The sequence below is a fragment of the Lepus europaeus genome, chromosome 13, assembly GCF_033115175.1.
Source record: "Lepus europaeus isolate LE1 chromosome 13, mLepTim1.pri, whole genome shotgun sequence".
NCBI lineage: Eukaryota > Metazoa > Chordata > Mammalia > Lagomorpha > Leporidae > Lepus > Lepus europaeus.
The window spans coordinates 797,050-817,550 of NC_084839.1; the positions used below are offsets into that span (position 1 = coordinate 797,050).

At 58.2% G+C, this 20,501-nt stretch overlaps 1 protein-coding gene across 4 annotated transcripts in view; it reads right to left on the reverse strand.

Moving 5' to 3' along the window:
- Positions 1–447: 447 nt before the first annotated feature.
- MYT1L (myelin transcription factor 1 like) overlaps positions 448–20,501 on the reverse strand; it is a 153,098-nt gene continuing 133,044 nt past the window's right edge. For 2 of the 4 annotated variants that reach the window (XM_062210118.1, XM_062210117.1), the window contains exons 17-20: positions 17,970–18,061; positions 9,994–10,097; positions 2,864–3,007; positions 448–2,589 (exon numbers count right to left, since the gene is read on the reverse strand). In XM_062210118.1, coding sequence (XP_062066102.1) covers positions 2,449–2,589; positions 2,864–3,007; positions 9,994–10,097; positions 17,970–18,061 — 481 coding nt within the window. In that variant the 3' untranslated portion in view covers positions 448–2,448. Of the gene's footprint in view, positions 2,590–2,863; positions 3,008–9,987; positions 10,098–17,969; positions 18,062–20,501 lie in introns of all 4 variants that reach the window. The other 2 variants (XM_062210119.1, XM_062210121.1) reach the window with 2 other exon arrangements.

Genomic DNA, 20,501 nt, shown 5'->3' on the forward strand with positions numbered 1-20,501 from the left:
AGAAATGAATATGAACAATAAGTTATAATAAATAAACTCTGATGACTCACAATAATCCCATATGAAAGGTCAGCATTCTAATATGTGACACTTGTGACCCTATACAATAGTCACGGTGACTTCTGATTGGATATTATGTACCAACGTTACATGAGCAGCAGATTTGTGCTTAAAATCCCCCTTCCATTGTACATAGGTGATAACAAGAAGAATCCAAAACTGATACTACCTATTACTCTACTAAAAGCATTACTATATCGGCAAAGAAGCTGCAGACACAACGCGGTGGGGAAATGCATATGCCGCTATGAACAGGGGGCCCTCCCGGGGGCGGGGCCCTCCCGGGGGCGGCCCCCCGGGGCAGGCCCTGGACCATATATATATATATATGTATGTATATAATTTATATATATATGGCATCGCGTGACGTCGAGCACCTTGCTTCAGCTCTCGGAAGGCAATTCTGAGCATGGCAGCTGCGGCTAATCGCACAACGACAGAGGGCGCTGTACAGAGGACGCTGCAGAGCCCCGAAGTCAGGATGTGACCTTTCCCAGCCAGTGGCTCGATCCTCGTGGAGAACTGTCAGCTTTTGTACAGTGAGCAGTATATAAAGTGCCGCTGGGATATACATCTATTTGTACATATATATACCGAGGTTGAGTATTGTATCAGAATATTTGTCGTGAGATCCCTGTAGTCTCCCTTAGCAACCGTCGCGGGTCAGCCGAGAGGGCCTCCTCTATAATCCATCCAGGTTCAGCGTCACAAGGAATTGCACACCTCCGTACGGATATATAGGACAAGGTAAGTGCAAATAGTCGGCTGGCACATTGTGGGGACAATGACCCTGTAAGTCCTGTTCTGCTAAAAATATTTTTTTTATTTTTACAAAACCCATCTTTTTTTATTTCATAACAAAATTTTAAAGTACTTTTGTACTTCCTGCATAACATCGAGACATGGAAGGAAGAGATGCTACCAAATGGAAATCAAGTCAACATCAGAAAAACACAACACATCTTCAAAGGACTACGCAGGAGGGAAACGCAGCAATCGAAAGTGGTCTTATGCATACATATAGTGCAGTCATTTGGAGTAAAATAATCAAATCTGAAAGGTACAAACAAGTCTAAGATGATCTAGTTTAAAGCAAAAAAGTGCCGAAGTATATTTAGTTACTTTTAAACTCTGATTGCATTCATTCTTAGAATAGGTCACCATCAACCAGACAAGGCGCGCTAAATGCTCTGCGGCCAACTGGTCTCCAACCCAGGCAGAGCCTAAGCGTCTTCGTGGCGGGAGGGACCAAGTGCTTGGTCAAGGTCAAGGTCGGGGTGGGGGCTGGGCGAGAAGCTTCACCGAATCACCTTCTCACTGGGAACCAGAACACTCACAGATCACTCGCCTTGATCCCTCAAGTGTAAAATCATAACAACAAGAAGGAGAATTTGGAAGTGTGAAAAGGGGAAATAAACGCTCTAGGCCATCTTTTCGCTTAGATCGGAAACACACATATTCTGGTAGGTCAACTACATTGCGAGAACAGACAGTTCAGAGGGGCATGGGCTAGAGGGGACATAAGAGAAGGCTGTTCCAACGTTTATTGAGAATGGGAAAGGAAATCTTCGTGGCGTCCGCCTCTGATAGCTCCTGTCTCAACAGCATCCCACAGTCAGACCACGTCATGTTTGGGGGTTAAGTTAAAAGTGCTGTTTGAGCTGCTTTGAGTCTTCTGCCAAGTTCCCACGGCTGGATGTTGTCTTACAACAAATTACAATTTTCATGTCTTACAGTTAATCCACATGCCATTTCCTTGGAATGCAAAAAACCTCACTCACTGCCCCCACCATACACCATCCTCCTAAAACAAACAAACAAAAACATCACATAATATTTCCAAGCAGTGTTCAAAAATAAAGCATTTTTTGCAACCAATTCTTGCTATGAAACAATATGCACACAAAATGTATTTCTTAAATTCCATAAAAGTCCTCCAACATGAGGCAAAATGATAATGTCTAAAACGTGGCCACGGGGGCCACGGCATGATCATCCGAAGCTGTGGGGTTTTTTTCTTTTTTTTTTTTCTTTTTGTCCATTTCAGTTCAAAATACTAAAACATTTACTCACTAAAGCATTAAAAAGAATTTACACTCTATTTATTTTGATCCGCTTACCTCTTCAGAAATATATATAACCCCGATGTGCATACAATAGCAGCTATAAACATCACATGGCATATCACACTATGTCAGCTCATATGAAAACGTACAAAATGTGAATGTATCCAAAAACTATTCTGCAGGTACTATCTTTAAAGCAAGACATAAAATCATTATGAAGTCTTGTGAGCATCACACTGTTCCAGACAGAAATGAAAGAGAACACTTTCTGGCAAGTTACAGCAGCAAAACCAAGAGGCATCCTTTGCTCTAGAGCAGCTGTTCAGACCTGAATTCCTCTCACAGCCTGCTTTATATTTTCCAGTAGGGCTTTATTTTCTGGACTCTGATAACGGTCTTGATTTGTATACATTTCCGTCAAAGTAGTCACGTAAGCATCAAAATTTTGTTCATTGATTGGATCCTACGAGATATTAAATAGTAGTTCATATACAACTTTTATTTTCTTAATAGTATATTCACAAAGCATACACAGTATCAATGCAGAGTGCCACTGTTCTCATCACACTTAAAGGCCCACCAGAGCACACTGGGCCGGATGGGGTCGGTTATGGTTTCGGGGTGGTGGCAGCCACAAACATCAAGGCTGAAGAACCATGGAGGTAATGGCAAAACGGACAGCGAGCGCGTGGCGTGCAGGGCGCGGTCCGCGGCCCCGCCGTGTCTCAGTCACTTACCATGTGGGGCAGCTGGATGTTGGCCAGGCTGTGGATCAGGGACTGGCTGAGGTTGGCCAGCTCGTGCAGGAGGGACTCGTTCTGCTGCTCGATCACCTTGTTCTCCTCCTCGATGGTCTTCAGGTTGCTCTCCATGGTGGTGATCTGAAACACGGACCACACCATGTAGCACCGGGCGGCGCCCGCGCAGCAGCCCGCGACAGGCAGCCAAGGGGCCTCTGGGCTTAAGTTGGAAGACTCGGGGCAGGGAGGCCGTCACGTTAAGAGCCAGGTTTTTATGCTTTCTGTTTGAGCTAACTGAGCCGTGGCGGCGCCTGACACTGCCGGCAGGGTTGGTGGTGCCGGGGGTCTGGGCTGTGTTGATGTTTGCTCAATTATTTTTAGTTTCTGAAGGGCATAGGTGCTTCCTTGTGCTCTCCCTGCTGCCTCAAGGGGACTGCATTAAGATTAAGTCTTGTATTGCACCCAGCCTTAATTCTTTTTAGACCAAATCCAATACTGCCACAAAGCAGTCCGAGGATACGGTTTCCTTTAGGGGCATGCCCCTGCCTTCTTGGGGCTGCCTGCAGGTAGCTGGGACAGACCAGCGGGCTTCTGTGACAGGGCTGGGGGTATCCAGGCTTCCTGGGAGCATTTAAGGGTTGCCAAGGCCAGGGGTGTGAGTGTAAGGCCTGCAGCCTGCTCCTACAGCGGACAACAGGGCGCTCACTTGCACATGGGGCGGGCACTGCCCGGGGGACAGGGCTCACATCACAGAGCACAGGGCCTGCCCAAGGCCTCCACCTCCCCATGCTGGAGCTTCCCTTCTCTTCTCCCAGGGGCTCAGCTCTCCCTCCTCCTCTGCTGCGGCTGCACTGGTCTCAGTGCTGTGTTCCTACCCCTCCCTGTCACTCACAGTCGGGGCCCAGCCCCTCACAGCAGGGCATGGATGGCGAGGGTTGCCCCAGGGGTCCCGTGAGGACCTCCTGCAATCACGCAGCTTTATTTCAGGCGCGTCGCGTCCTATATGACCTCCTCGCCTGTATTTGTGCTGTTGTTGCTGTTTAGTTTCTCTTTATTTTTATCTCATTTGAAAGGCAGAGGGGCAGACGGAAGAGATCCTCCCTCTGCTGTTCATTCCCCAAATGCCCCAATCGACTGGGGCCTGGCCAGGCCGCTGCCAGGAACCTGGAGCTCCATCAGGGTCTCCCACATGGCCGCCTCCCAGGATGCACACCAGCAGGAAGATGGAGTGGAAGCGGAGGAGCTGAGACCGAAGCCAGGTGCTCCAGTATGAGAGGCCGGCATCCTAGGCAGTGCCTTAGCCACCGCGCCAATGCCCACCCTTGATTGTGTTTCTTGTGGCTGCCAATCAAGCTGAAGTCCCGTTTCAGCTGACCACTCCCAGCCCAGGAGAAGGTGCCTGGGTGACTGCCCAGCGCAGGCGCTGGAGGGCAGCTTGTGCTCCCTGTTTGTACAGAGGATCTGTGGTGCCAGCACTCAGAGCCGATGTTGGCTGCCAGCTGGTAAGTTCCTGGGGGAAAGTCAGCTTGGCCAAGATGGGTTTTCTAAGCTTGAAATACAACTCACGGAGGTGGACGATTGCCCCAGGTCCCACGGGCTTCGGGGAACAGCACGGAGGAGGCTGAAGGGTCTCCCGGGAAGTGGTGACTGTGGCCCCGTGCCCTGGCATCTGAGCCCCCAGGACTCTCAGGCTCCCCCTGCACCCCCTCCCCCGACGCCAGGCGAGCAGTTTTCCTCTGCGCTTTGCTGCTCCCACGCTGTTCCACCCAGGCAGCCTTGTTCCCAGGAAACGCCACAGGAGGACGTTGTGGCAGGGGCAGGGCCACAGCTGGGCTTCTTGATGCCCCCACGTCTCACTGGCGGTGCACACTGCACGCTTCAGACCAGTCTCTCCTGCATCCTGTGCTGCCGCTGCCCTCAGGAATGTCCACGGACCCCCCCACCCCCACCCAAGTGCAGGCCAGCCAGGTCAGGCCACGGAGAGCTGGGCCACGCGGCTGGGGGTCAAGACCTTTCCAATCTCCCAAGCTGGCCCAGCTGGAACACAGACTGGAGCTTCTGGCGGTGCCACCAGCCTCCCAGCCTCACCCCTAATACCAGGCCGCAGAGGCCACGGCCGCAGAGGGGGTTCCTGCTCTGGGCCCCGCAGACCGGGCCAGAAGCCGAAGTGCAGTCCCTGGCACTCCGGCTCTGTTCACCTGACCTCCGAGATGACAGCCACACTTTGCTCCCCGGAGTTTCCGTGGCTGAGACCACTGTTCTGCCTCTCCGAGGGAAGTGGCTCTGAGCTGGCGATCTCTGTTTCTTGCTCTGTTTCTTCAGCTCTGTCTGCAGACCTGCCCCTGGCTGTTTTATGGCACGATTCCAGCATCGCAAATAAAGCCAGTTGAGACCTTGAAGCTGGGTTTGCTACAGCTTCATGGTGCACCAGACCTTGCACGCTGTGGCTCCCTCTGCCCAGAATCCTCTTAGGCTGCAGCTGCAGTGCAGAGCCCCTGGCCCCGAGTGGCCTCACTTCTGCCACTGTGAGTCGACCATGGCTGCAGGCTCGGCTCTACGACCAGTGAGGCAAACGGGGTTCTTTTCCGGCAAAGGCTCCTCGGGTGACCTGCTTGTGATTCCCGCAACTTCTGATGCAGTCCAGGGGTCCGGCTGCAGGAAACCCCAGGAGCTGCTGCGCAGTGGGAGGGGATGCAAGGGGGTCTCTGGCAGAGGAGGGGCTGACCACACTCAGGGAGGGGATGTGGAACCAGGGACAGAGGCAGACGTCGTCCTCGCTAACCCCTCCAGCCGTCATGGACCCTGATGTCCAGTGAGTCTGCATCTCAAGGTGCCTCTGACCACAGCATTCACACGGGGACGGTCTGCTTGTGTGTGGAGCGTAGGGCAGCTGGTCAGCGGCCTGCTCGGAGCCTCGGGGAAGGGTGACACTGTTCCCTGTATGAATGTGGGTCCCGACGCAACTCCTGTGCAACTCGAGTCTGAGTTCTGGGACACACCTGGCTCTCTGTGCCTCTTTACCCAGGAAGCCCTGCACATCTGGGAGGCTACAGGTGAGCAGCACACATGTGACCCCTCCTGGAGAAGCTCTCCCAAGGGCAGCAGCTGACGCCCAGGTGGGAGATCCGCCTGGGTTCTCACAGGCTCATCGGCACCATACACCCCTTGCGGGACAAGGATGGGCAGTGTGGGGGCCAGCACTGTGGCGCAGCAGGTTAAGCTGCTGTCTGTGACGCCACATTCCATACAGAGGCCGGCTCGAGTCCCGGCTGCTCCACTTCTGATCCGGCTCCCTGCTAATGCGCCTAAGAAAGCAGCAGAAGATGGCTCAAGTGCAGGGGCCCCTGCACCCACGTGGGAGACCAGGATGGAGCTCCTGGCAGCTGTTACGGCCATTTGAGAAGTGAACCAGAGGACAGAAAATCTCTGTCTCTCCCTGTCTCTGTGTTACCCTACCTTTCAAATAAATAAACCTTAAAAAGAGAATGGACAGTGTTTACTGCGCCCCGGGGTTTGCAGAGTGCCAGCACAGGCCACAGCCTGCCTGTGAATGGCACTGGGATGGTATGTGTGTGTGTTAACAGAAGAAAACCTATGGCACAACAACACTGTGTGACTCGCAGAAACCAGGAGCCGCACTGGCTGTCTGGCCAGGTCTCTGCGCCGCGTGGTCGTGGGCCCCAGCGGGACATGATCCTTGGCTGGGAGGCTGTGGTGCACATCAGAGGTGTTTCCAGAAGAAGCGTGGGCGGGTGAGATCCTGAGAGAGCAGCGCTGGGGTCAGGGGGGAGACGGGCCTCAGAGGGGGGTGCGCCTCCTGCAGGCTTGGAAAGGAGCACAGGCGGCGTGGGGCTCGGAGCCGGTTCCACAGAGGGCTGGAGTTACCAGGACAGACGGCCCGGCCCAGCCCCGTGACGGCGAGCTGAGCTGCTGGCTGAGGACAGAACTGCACAGGGGGTGCTGGTGCGGACTTCTCAGGGCCACGGAGCCAGTGGCTGTGATAATCTCTCTTACAGTCTGGCCTCTAATCTGACATCCCTCCCTCCCTGCCGCTGGTTCCCTAATGAAACCATGCCAAATCTGACCCCGTGACCCCGGCAGCGAATCCCCTGAGATGTTCCTCTCCCTTCATCACCTGTGTCTGAGGGGCTCCTGGCTGGCTCCCACCCCAGGGTGCACACCCCATGCGGCCTGCAGTCACCTGGGCGCCACATGCTGGTCCCCTACTTCCTATTCTTCCATGGATACCCCTTCCCCTGGATTCCGCTGGAACCCTGGGGGAGAGGCTTCCCAACTCCTGCTGGTGTGAACTGGGATGAGGAGTCTGAGCCGGGGCTCCGGGTGCTCAGCCCGGGTGCCTGGACTCCACCAGCACCGAGAAGCGGAGCTGCAAGGACCCAGGGCAGCCGTCACCGCCGCTGTTCTGCTGGCACACATGTTTCGGGGAGCGGGGCATGCAGGAGTCCTGATGTGTTTGTGTGCGGTCAAAGAGCCAGACAGACTCCTCCTTATCACGCTGTGGTGTGCGGTGTGAGCGTCTGGGCTTGCTCCGCACACAGAAGTTATCTTGTTTGCTCTCACCTGACCCTCGGGCCTGTTCAAGAGCATTCCAGATGGGTGAACTCATGCGCTCCGCTAACAAAGGTGGGTTTGTCCACTGGAGTTCTTACAGCTGAGCTGTGAGCAAGAGGCATCTGACATCTTCCCAGCAGGGCCCCAGGCCTGTCCCCTGAGGCCAGCAGGAGCTGTCAGCCTGGGCTGGCGTCTGAGCCTCAGAACTGGGGAGGCAGTTCCCCCGCCCCTCCCTTGCTCTGTTCTTTAACAGTCGCCTGGGGCAGTGAGGGCCTGGTCTCCTCCTCCCTGGGAGACTGTGGGCGGTGGGGCCCGCCTCCCCCCATCGCTGCTGTCCATGCACAGGCTCTGGCTTGTCTCAGAGGGGCCCTGGGGTTGCTGTGCCTCCTCCTCGGACCCAGGACTCTGGTCTATCCTTTCCCAGTGCTGCTCCAGGTGGGGCTGAGCCAAGAGGAGAACCAGGGCTGGCCGGCTGCAGACAGAAGGGGGACAGAAGTACCAGCAGCCACTGGAGCGGATACATTCATGGGAGCTGTGCCCACTCTGGCCCTTGGCATTCCGAGGTGGGGCTGGGAGTGAAGGGTGAGCCCCCGAGGAACTGCTTGCAGGTCTGCGCAAGGCCTGTCCTGTCCCAGGGACCCTGTGGCTCCGGCTGCCCCTGGTCCAGGGCAGAGCTCAGTAGTCCTGCAAATGGTGAGCTTGGGGACCTGGATCTGTGTCTCCAGCCCCTTGGATGTGGGCTTGTCTTCCACAGAAAGGCCCCCCGGGGAGCGCCTGGGGACGTGGCCACTCTGTCCGCCCTGGACACTTGTTCTCGTCGGGGTGCCAGTGGATGCCCAAGGAGCATGCCTGTGGCTCAGACACAGACAGGCCCAGAGTGCACTGGGATCTTGGCTGCAGAAAGCAGGGGTGGGGGTCTGTGGGCTCCTCTTCCTCCCTGGAGACGCGCTCAGCCACAGTGAGCCGTCTGTCGGGACCACCCTGGGCTAAGCTCTAGAGGGCTGCTGTCAACTGCGCTGGCTGCAAGTGCTTGGAGGGAGGAGGCCGAAGGATGGGAGATCAGGGCTTTCCCCAAAGAGGAAGGGGATTTGCTCAGCAGGCGGGAGGCACTCCCTGAGGACTGGAACCTCACCTCCGACCTGGTGGGCGGGCCAGCTGTGCACCCAACCCCAGGCACTGCCCAGGAACTCCCAGCCAGGGGAGGCGATGGAGGTGCCTGGGGCTGGGTTTCCCGCCGCCCTGCACACACAGCACTGCTGAGAGGTGGCTGGCTGCTCCGCGGAGACCAGAAGGCCGCCTTCAGCCTGGGCTGCTCCACTGGGAGTGAGTCTCCAGGAAAGTTCCACCACTGCAGGGAGCCTGGCCAGGCAGTGGGGGTCTCGGGTGAGGGCCTCACGCTCAGCAAGTGGGCTGGCATCAACAGGCCTCGACAGCAGCCTGGCGGCCAGGGGCAGGTGCTCACCTGGGCCTCGCCCGTGGTGCCCACGGAGGCCCTGGGGACTTTTCTGTTACTTTGCTGGGGCCTCTGCCCCTGGAGGCTGCGTTCCCAGGGAGGAAGACCCCCTCTGAGCGAAGCAGAGCTGCTGGCCGCCGCCTCATCAGCGTCAAAGGGCCAGGGGGAGTCCGGCGCTACGCAGCCTCACTGGTGCACCTACGGAACCAGGATGCCGAGCAGGGGCAGCACCGTGTCGCCGCTGAGCTGCTGCTGTCGCCGCAGCCGCCCGTCCTCGGACTGCTCTCCACTCACTGAGCTAACTTCTCAGTGGCCAGGGAGCACTCCCAGGGGTCAGCTCTCAGGAACACGGGACCGTGGGGGAGGGGGGCAGGTCCCCAGGGGCGGTCAGGGCAGAGACCTCGCTTCTGAGAAAGGAGAAGCCGTGCCTTGGCCCCTCTGCCAGCAAGGAAACCTCGCTGCGAGGCCCCTCTGGGAGGCCACCACGGAGGCAGCGAGGATTGGGCGAGCACGGGGCTCGGGCAGACCAGGGCCAGTCACCCCGGGTGCTGAGGACTTGGCCACTCTGGGGTGGGTACTGCGGGGCGAGGACTCTTACCTGTGGGATCCTTGTGACGGCTGCTCTGTCCCATGCATTCAGTAGGAGCTCCGTAACCGTTCCCGCTGTCCCCTGCCCCTCCCCCACGGCAGCTCGGTCAGCTGCGCCTGCTGGGGCTGGGAATCCCCCCACACAGAGGGCTTCCCACAGCCCCACCCAGGGGCGTCCCGAGTTCCCTGCCGCCTTGTGTGAGGTCCTGGGCTGAGGGATGTCCCTGTGCCTCCAATGCAGCTACTGAATACCCCTGGGACGCGGAGGAGCTGGGGAGAAAGGGCCCCTGTGCAGCCGCAGGGGTCCCGGGAATGCTGCAGCAGCATTTCACCAAGAACTCCGCACACGGGCAGAAAACCAGGGGAAGCACAGCCAGGGGAGTGGGCTTGTGGGAGACCCAGGCACGAGGTGGGCAGGTGGGGAAGGTGGAGCCTACAGGGGCACCCCCTGGGGCATGGCTCTGCCCTGGGAACACAGACGGGAGCTGCAATTGAGGGCCTCAAAAACTGTTACCTGAGTTCTGAGTTTGATCATGTCGGCCTCCATCTGGGAATTGGACTCATTCAGCTCCTTGATCTCCTCATCCAACTGTTTGATTTCTTCGTCGTTTTCTATCCCTGGAAGGGAGAAGTCCCCATGTTAGAAGGATTACACCTGAAATGACTGCTCCATCTGTGTTTGGAATGGAACCTGCTTGAGGTACAACACAAAAGCACCGGACATGTGGGTCCTTCTGTTCCTACACTACTCCCCAGAGCCAAGGCACAGGACACATGGGTCCTTCTGTCCCTACACTGCTCCCCAGAGCCAAGGCACTGGACACGTGGGTCCTTCTGTCCCTACACTGCTCCCCAGAGCCAAGGCCCCGGACATGTGGGTCCTTCTGTCCCTACACTGCTCCCCAGAGCCAAGGCACAGGACACATGGGTCCTTCTGTCCCTACACTGCTCCCCAGAGCCAAGGCACTGGACACGTGGGTCCTTCTGTCCCTACACTGCTCCCCAGAGCCAAGGCCCCGGACATGTGGGTCCTTCTGTCCCTACACTGCTCCCCAGAGCCAAGGCACTGGACACGTGGGTCCTTCTGTCCCTACACTGCTCCCCAGAGCCAAGGCCCCGGACATGTGGGTCCTTCTGTCCCTACACTGCTCCCCCTGGAGCTAAGGTGCCAAGGCGAGGCACCGAGAGGATTGGCTGCAGGTGCCCGGGCGGAGCCCATGCAGTTCTGCCTGGTGACTCCCAGGGCTGGGCACACTCATCCTCTGCCCACCTCCTGTGAGCACCAGCGTGGAGATGCACCTGCAGCACGAGCAGGCCTCAGCCTCAGCCCACCAAGCTCAGACTCAGGGTGGAACACAGGCACCATCCACGAAAACGAAGCTGCCCGTGTGGGCGGGTGGCAGGAACAGGCTGGGCCAGTGGCCACACAGGGCTGTCTGAGCACTAGACATTTAACTAAATATTCCTCTCATTTTGAAAGATGAAAAAACCCACGTCAAACGTCATAACTGCCCGTTTGTAGAGCATCATAGAGGGACCACCTGCAGCCAGGGGTGCACCTGCTGTCCCAGCCACAGTGGCACAGGCGACTGCTATGGGGGGCCTGAGCAGGCCTGCAGGCCAACTCTGACCTGGCCGTGTACTTGGCCAGAAGCCGACACACACTGCCGAGAACACCATCAGTAACCATTCTTGCCACAGCCACGTTTGGCTGCTGGCAGCGCCACACCATCGACATCACACTGTCGACAATGCACTGTCAAGGTCAGGAAGACGGAGCCTCCCTTCTGCTCTGGGCCTCCTCGCCCGGCTGAGTGCACACTGCACATGGAATCATCCTGAACACCCAGGATGTGGGGCTGCTGTTCCCACTGGTTACAGGGCACAAGGAATTCTTAAAACGAATGGAAAACACACCCAGCCCAGGCCTCCAGGGGCTCCGAGTAGGTGAGTGCTGGCTCAAGCTTTGCCAATGGAAGAGGCAATCATGGCCAGCTGGAGATGGGGTCTAGGGACACCCCAGAAACAGAGCCTCACTGGTTGCAGAGGGCCGAGGCTGCCCCGCACAGATGCTGGGAAGGTGAGGGGAAGAGACAGATGTGGGAGCTGTGGGGCGGGGCCACAGGTGCCGTGAAAGGAAGACCAGAAGAGAGAATCCTCCAGGAAGCACCACCCGGGCCCGCCCAACACCGGGGACCCAGTGCGGGGCACGGTCACTCATCCCGCGGGCGCTGCTCCTTCTGAGCTGCCTCCTCCCCCAAGGCCAGGTCTTGGCTGGCAGCTCCACTGGACTCTCTCAGCGCAGGGCCTGGTGTGGGCCAGGTCAGCCGTGCTGGGTCACGCTCAGGACCACTCTCTGCTGGTGTCCACAGGACCCATGGACAAAGCCATGTTTTTCATTAAGGCTGTCCCCAAAGGCACTCGAATGTGAGACAAAGAAGGCTGCAGTGAGGATGGCGGCCTCTTCTGGGTCGGCCACTACCCTTCCCCTGTGTGTCCTGCCCATGCACTGACGACAATCTTCCAAAATTGGGACATCAGCTGGACTGTCCCTACACTGCTCCCCCTGGGAGCCAGGGTGGAAAATGCACACAGAGGGCCCTAGGCAGCCTCCTTCAAGGCTCAGCCACGCCCCATGAATGCAGGCACACTCAGTACATCCCTGAACAAGAATTCCACTGCAGGCCCGGTGCTGTGGTACAGCAGGCAAAGTCACTGCCTGTGGTGCCGGCATCCTATATGGGTGCCTGTTCCAGGCCCAGCTGCTCCACTTCCCATCCAGCTTCCTGCTAATGTTCCTGGGAAAGCAGTGGAGGATGGCCCAAGTGTATTGGCCCCTCACCAGCATGAGAGGCCCGGGAGAAACTCCTGGCTTTGCATCAGCCCAGCTCCTGTCATTGCGGCCATTTGGGGAGTGAACCAGCGGATGGAGAATCTCTGCGTCTCCTTCTCAAATAAATTTTAAAAAATCTTTTTTTTTTTTTTTTTCTAAAAGAAAGAAGCATTCGCCTGCACACACCCAGGGACAGCGAGAGCGTCTCTGGGTGACCTGTGGATAGCACAGACAGGCTGTGGAAGCGCCGGCCGCTCTGATCCTCTGGGTGGACGCCCCAGGGCGTTCTGAGCGGAGCCTCCAAGCCGCTGTCTCCAGTCTTTCAGCACGGAGCCACTGGAAGGCGTCTCTGCTGTGTGGGCTTCACTGTTTTTGTTGAAGACCAAAACTGAGCACCAGGCGGCTTAATTTTTCTAAACAGCGCAGACAGCCCCGTTCTCCCACATACTGCACTGTGCTGCCTCGCTCAGAGCCAGGCCGTGCTGCGGAAGCCCTGTTGGGTCCACCTCGCTCTCTGTCTGTCTTACCGATGGACGTGCTCTCTCCCAGGATGCTCTGGGGCTGGCCCTTAATCTCTCTGCAAAGGAAATGGCATCAGCAAATGACCACCAGTCCTCCTCTAAAACCTCAAATTCAGATTTGAGTTTGCATGAGATGCAGGAGTCCCCAAGCACAGCCACAGGTGAACTTCAACCAAGACTCACAGCCGCGCCCCAGCTGGGAGCTGCCTGGCAAACCTGGGTCTCGGCCACTGTTCTCGGCGTTTCTGTCCCTGGCATCAGGACTGCACCTCCACTGGGCCGGGCTGAGGGTAATTATTAGAAAAACAGTGAGTTTCTGGGCTGATGATTTAGGGTTGCAAAGGGGCTTCGTTCTGCTGAGCCACTCGGGAGAGTAGAGAAATCATTAAAACCACCACCAAAAACCGAGTTCTATACGTGGTCCAGTGTGTCGGCTTCAATTTTTGTTTGCTCTGAAGAATTAAAAAACAAAACAAACCAAACATGCTTCTCCTTACTTGAAATTCCTTATTACAAGTTTAGAAGTTGCCACACGCAGCGCCCTCCACACGATCAGGAGAGAATCCCACTACTGTTAACTCCCCTCTTCCAGGAAGCTCCTGGAGGCCCCCTCACATGCACAGGTGGGGTCTCCTTTTCTGAAATGCCTGGGGCAGAAGTGAGCTTGAGCTGGGGTCTTTGCACACGCTTGATGAGACACTTGGGGTCGGGAGCCAGGGCTGACACCACGTGTCCACCGCTCCTTGACGCTCCCTGCCAGCTCGTGCCCGGGGCACAGGAGGTTGGGCTGTGCCCAGCACATGAGGTCAGGTGTGCATTTTCCAATGTGGTGTCAGGTCTGTGCCCACAACGTTCTGGACTTGGAGGCATCTTGGGTTTCAGGCTTCTGCCTTAGGGCTGCTCAAGGTGAGCGTGCACAGTCCCCGGAAGTCACGTGCTGCAGAGAGCTGCAAACATGAGTGTGCGCCCATCAGATCATTGGCACACGTGTTTAGTTCTAAAAGTCCAACGCATCCACTGACGGGCCAGGCTGCACTGCCAGCCAGTCTTGGAGATCAGAGCGACCTTCTGCTCCGGGGTCCGTGCCTTGGGCCGCGGAGCCCCAGACACACAATGCCACCCTGGGAGGGCCCTGTGCCACGCAGCAGTGCAGAGATGGAAAGCTGCTGGTGGACACTGGCAATGGAGAAGTCGCCCCCAAGCTGGCACCGAGAGAGACTTTGGGTCCCCTCAGCCTGCCGGTGGTTAACAGACGGCGCCTGTGCTGGGCGAGACAGCCCTGGGCACCCTCACACGTGGCCTGGCCCCAGAGTGTTGGCAAACACCAGTTCCTGGAGACCGTGAGGTCCCGGCAGGCCGCAGGCCCCTGGTGCCTTGTGACAGTCACAGTTCTCACCCCTAGGTCCTTTTGTGGAACAGGAGGAGAGAGAAATGCTTCATTCTTCATTGATTTCCTTCTTTCCTAAAGGCCTGAACCTGTGCTGCCCTCTCGCAAGAGCCACGGATGGCAGACAGCCATCCTGAGCCAGGCTTCCGACAGCGTGTGATGAACTTTCAGACAGCTGGACTCCAGCCCGGCTGCTTCGAGTGAGCTGAGTGTCGGGTAATTACGTGAGAGCACCCAGTGAGAAAAAGGAGACAGCAATAATCTTATGGGGCAGGAGTGACAGCCTGTTCTTCTCAGAGCCAAACAGAAAAATGACTTCATCTGGAGTCAAGGACATCTGAGAAGTTCACTCCCCCCTCAGGTAAGTGCTCAACAGCAAACCCCAAATCCAGAGCCTGGGCTGTCATGCCCCTGCTGGCTCCCACACCTTGACCCCAGGGTCCTGGCCATTTCTCTCTGCTCTGCCACTGGGGCTAGGCTCAGACAGATGTTTCTGGATGCCTGGGTTACATGCGAAGGTATGAAAGTGACCAGTGGTAGGGTTTGCACACAGGAAAAAGAGAGGGAAAAGAGAGAGGAGAGGTTGTGTTTCCAGCACCCACAGTGAGGGCCACGTGGAAGCTGACCTGGTAGCTGTGGCATGACCTGGTGGCTGTGGTGTGACCTGGTGGCTGTGATGTGAGCTGGTGACTATGGTGTGACTTTGTGGTTGTAGAGTGACCTGGTGGCTATGGTGTGAGCTGGTGGCTGAGGTATGACTTGGTAGCAGTTGTGTGATCTGGTGGCTGTGGCATGACCTGGAGGCTGTGGTGTGACCTGGCGGCATGATCTGGTGGCTGTGATGTGAGTTGGTGGCTGTGGTGTGATCTGATGACTACGGTGTGACTTTGTGGCTGTGGCGTGACCTGGTGACTATGGTGTGACTTTGTGGCTATCATATGATCTGATGACTATGGCGTGACCTGGTTGCTATGGTATGATATGGTGACTGAGGCGTGACCTGGTTGCCGTGGCGTGACCTGGTAGCAGTGGTGTGAGCTGGTGGCTGTGGTATGACTTGGTAGCAGTTGTGTGATCTGGTGGCTGTGGCATGACCTGGAGGCTGTGGTGTGACCTGGAGGCTATGGTATGATCTGGTGGCTGTGGTGTGACCTGGTGGCTGTGGTGTTATCTGGTGGCTGTGGTATGACCTGGTAGCAGTGGTGTAAGCTGGTGGCTGTGGTGTGACCTGGAGGCTATGGTATGATCTGGTGGCTGTGGTATGACCTGGTGGCTGTGGTATTATCTGGTGGCTGTGGTGTGACCTGGTAGCAGTGGTATGAGCTGGTGTCTGTGGTGTGACCTGGTGGCTGTGGTACGATCTGGTGGCCGTGGTGTGACCTGGTGGCTGTGGCGTGACCTGGTGGCTGTGGCGTGACCTGGTGGCTGTGGTGTGACCTGGTGGCTATGGCGTGATCTGGTGGCTGTGGCGTGTGAGCAGCCACATTGGGAAGCCAGTGTGACATCTCCATCCCCGAGGCCCAGTGGCTCACACTTGCCCCTGTCCTTGCATTGACCACACACACAGTTGTAGCAGCTCACTCTGGGGTTTGGTAAGAAGTCTCTCTGGTCCTGTGGGAACATTGCCGAGTGCACAACATAATGGGAGGGGCAGCCCAGGCTCCAGCGCAGGGTGGGGTGGGGAGGGCACTTTCTGCTGCGTGCTGCCGGCGACCCAGGCTCCTGCTCCTCCATTTGTGGACATGCACAGGGGACACAGCAGAAATGTCTTGTCAAACTCCACACTACGCCGGCTTCCTGCTCAACAGGACTGTGACAGGGAAACTCCAAGGGCCACCTGGCAGTGGGAATGGCCCACAGGCAGCCGTTGCCCACAGTGCCCGGGGCCAGCAGTGCCCACTGCGGTGGAGTCTGGCCATTGGCTCCTGCAGTGCACATCCACAGGACGACAGCTCGCCCGAGCCCTACAGGAAAGCACTCGTGGTTTCTGATGGAGGACGGGGGCCTGCAGTCACAGGATGAGCCATGTCTCCTGCCCCGCCTGCCACTTGGGCCACTGACACAGAGTTGGCAGTTGGATGCTCGGGGGTGTGGGCAGCTTGGGGTGGGAGCTGTCGACCACCTGCAGGTGCGTGCCCCCACTAGGACACGTGCCTCTGTCCTCTCAGTTTTCCTGTTCTGTTCTTTCTGAGCTGGCATCTTCCACCTCATCACGTCCTGTGTTAGTGACAGAGACACACAGCTACCCTGTGTCCCAGGATGCTTGCTTCAGCGGCAGGCAGGTGTTGGGTGAAGTGTCTGGCACGGGATAGCCAGGAAATGTTTCTAATTGGTGATGGCTCCTTGGTGACCAGGAGACAGTGGGCCTGGCTCTCCCTGTCTCAGCACTGGCTCCTTGTGCTCACCGTGCAGACTCCAGTGCTCAACTCTCACCCTACAGGACAGAGGTAACTCCAGGGTGGGTGCTGGCTCATGGGAACCTACACTCTTGGCACAACTGTCGTGGATCTCATCATTTTTCTGGTGAATGACCATGCGTGCTAACAGCAGGGGAGATGCTTCCACAGGCAGTTACACGCCTCACTGGAGACCTCCAGCTAGTGGTTAAATGACAAGAGGGAAGACCCTCATGGTGTGGCCGGGCTCCCACACATGTAGCTTGGGTCCTGGCCCATGCCCAGTGAGTATGGCTCTGCCTCCACCCCTCCTAGGAGGCAGAAAGGAAGGCCGGACGTCTGCTAGGTTGCAGCCAGTTGGCCACAGGGCCACCTGCCACTTTGGAGCGGGTTACTGGCGGGACTCTCAGCCCCAAAGTCACTCGGATCCTCCCAGCATGAGCTCTGGGTGGCTGGTCCTCTGAAACCACGGGCCGAGCTTGTTTCATGCATGTTCCTGGTGAGAGCCTGACATGACGAACCCTCGTGGGTCATCACCCAGAGATCACGGCCAGCAGCACTGTCACTCCAGCCAGATGAGCGCCTGTCACACGCATGCTTTCTGCATAAGGACAATGATGGCCTCGTGCTTGGTGGGGAGGGGGCAGTGACACTGTCCAGCTGGTCAGTGCTATGTCTAGGGGCGTTGCAAACAGGACGTCGCCAACAGAAAGCACGAGAGTATGAGCAGGTGGCCCTTGGGAGCCTGTGAGTCGAACCCTTGTTCAAGGTCTGTGAGCGGCAGCTCAGACTCCTCCCTCGGCACATCCACAAGCAGCCACGGCAGCCACATGGGGGCTGACTCTGGGACTGCAGACGCTGTTAGCAAGCGGGGACCGAGTGGATCCCAGGCCCCAGCTGCTGTGCTGCTCTGCCCTCTCCCACACTCTCCCCTGGACTTTCCTGGCAGAGCGCACCTGCCCAGGCAGGTGGCCAGCAGGCGGCCACAGGGAGGAAATGGACCTTGTGGGTGGGCTCCACCAAAGCAGGCCCCAGATGCTGAGTGTGGAGGGCGGGAAGGGGGTTCCTGTGTCCTTGCTGTCCTGTGCCTGAGCAGCCCCCGCGTTGCTCCTGGGTGCAGAAGCCCAGAGGCTGAGGGTCTCAGGGGCAGGCAGCAAAGCAGGAGCCACAGGACGCCAGGGAGGGGAAGCCCACGCTGGGAGCTGTCTTTGGGAAAGCCCCCTGCGGTTGGCTGTGTGTGGGGAACAGGATCAGTCTGCTTGCTTCGTAGGGGCTGTGAGCCGTGCCTCTGGGTCGGGGCACAGGGCTGCTGGCTGTCCCCGGGCACGGTGCCAGGGCGGGAGGGCTGCTCACCGTTGCTGGCCCGCTGCTTGATGGTGAGCATCTGCTCTCCTGACAGCTTCGCCTTCTTCATGGCCGACGTGGCGCGCGGGCATCCTGACAAGCTGCGGATGAGAGCGAGACGCCAGTGAGCCCCCGGCCCTGCAGACAGCGGGCACAACCCGGGCGCATCACTGCACCTCTGCATCGGGCAGGTGCTGGCCAAAGGCTGCTGGCGAAAGGGAAAGACAGCAAAGATGGTGTGTGTGGTGTGACTGATGGGGGGAGCATGCAGGCACTGCCTCTGGGGGAGGGTCCGGGGGCTGGGGCTCAGAAGGGGAGCGCCTGCTCCTCCCCATGCTCCTCTCAGAGCTGCCTGGAGCGTCTCTGGCGTGACCACTGTGGGGCTGACAGACGCTCCTTTAACACGAGTCCTCACCTCTCCCACTGCCTAGCGCTAAGCGCAGCACCACTGCGGCGCCATGCACTGACTTCTCTTGCAGCAGTTCGCTGCTCTCACGGGCATCACAGTCTGCTGCCAACTCTGTCATCCCTAATGTCTGCAGCAGTCGTCCACCCACCCCACGCCCCGCCTTCTGGCTGTGAATCGGCAGCCCCTGGTCTGTGGCGCTGTTTGGCAGCTGAAGGCAGGGAGACAACAGTCATCACTTTCTGCTGGCCTGAAGCTCAGGGCCCCTGCCCTCCCCAGCTGCAGCCCTGCAGAAGACAGGGGTGGCAGAGACGGCCCCGGGGGACGCTGAAGACAGCAGGAGCAGACGGCCCGGGGACCCTGCTGGCCTGGCAGGGCGTGGGTGCTGGGAAGGCGTGAGGTGCAGCCTCTGCTTCTCCCCTCCCACCCCGGCCGCTGTTCCCCAAGGGAGGGCTTCTCACTCACACCCCCACCCTCCCTGCATGGCTGTCACACGTCTGCCTCCGGGGACGTCCAGCCCAGGACGCGGTTTCCACACGCAGGCTCCGTGCTTCTCAAGTTCAGTTTACTCCGACCTGTGACCTGACCCCCTCTTGGCAGCCTGATGTAGGGAAGACCCTCGCCGGGCAGAGGGTGTCAGAGGCGCCTGGGCCGCCCCCCTGCAGTGCGACGTCCTGCAGGGCGCCTGGGCCGCCCCCCTGCAGCACGACGTCCTGCCAAGCTGAGACGGAAGCCTCTAGAGCTTCTCGGCAAATCTGTGGGCTCAAGATTTCCCTTTGTAAACTCCACAGGAATTATGAGAAAATCCGGTAAAGGCCTCTTGCAGTAATATGCTGGGATTGCAAGCCACTTCCCCTCCTGAAACCAAGTGCAGTCTGGCCTCAGCCCAACCCCTTCTGCAGGGCGCCACACACGGCCTGTCCTGCTCCTGTGGGTGTCGCCGTCACGTGCACGTCCACCCACGATGTGTGCTGTGTGCAGGGGGCAGGGCGGTGGAGACTTCCACAAACCACGTTTGCTCCCAGGCAACAGGAGAACAAGGCAAGGCAGAGAACAACCGACCACATGGAGTGCAAGGACAGTGTCCACCCACGAGAGCAGGCACTCAACTCTGCCTGTGCCCCAAAGAGAACAGGTTCTTGGCTGCTCTACTGCAAATGAGCCCCCCAGTGCCCCTGAACCCAGCAGCTCCAGGCTTCCTTGTGTCACACAGCTGGGGCCAGGCCTGGCCTAGGCAGCACTGCCCGAGCTCCTGGATAACAGCTGGCCGCCCTGTAGGCCCCAGGGTGACACCTGGCTCCACGCACCACCAAGGTGGCATGTGAGTGCGTTCTTGCTCGAAAGGCTCTTGGTGGACCTAAGACATGATTCTGTGCTTGGCATGAAGTGTGGCCACGTGGAACTGAGCAATGGTGATTCTGTGGTTTAGGGGTGGAGCCTCCCACAGGCCCCGAGGAAGCCCCTCGGTACCCCACATTTAGAATTGTGACAGCGTTTCCTTCGCTGCCTGTCCCAGGCCCACGTTGTGCAGCTGCCTGGGGGCCGCCACCTAACAGAGAGCGTCTGCTGCACAGAACAGCCTAGCACGTTTCCAGCAAATCCCTCCACAGTTCAAGGGGACGCTGGATGCAGGCCCACAAACAAGGACACATGGGCACAGGGCCCTGTTCTCCTGAGCCTGCTTTCAGGGAGGCCCCCGGCTCCCACTCGCTCCAGCCACGGGGGCCTTTTGCAGCACCTGAGCGATCCTGAGTGGCAGCTCTGTGGCCAGGGCTGGGCACCCCTCTCACCTGGCTCTGACATCCCAGCGTGCGCCCACGACCTCACAGCCCGCCCGGGGTCCCTGGACCTGCTTTTGTGCAGAAGTGGGCCAGATGCACGTTGGAGCCCTCCCATGTGGATGCTACCCCTGCTCACACCCCCACAGCAGCAGCACCTACAGCTGCCCCTCGGATGATGTGCTAGACAGGGACTGGGCAGAAGCTACGGTGGCCCCAACCCCTCCGTGGGCTTTGGTTCCTCAACCCCTGGCCCTGCTGGCCAGGTGCTTCCAGGGCCGGGGGTGGGCAGGGTGGGCATGGCAGGCTGGGACAGGTCACCTTTCCTCACCTCAATGGTGCCAGACAGTGACCATC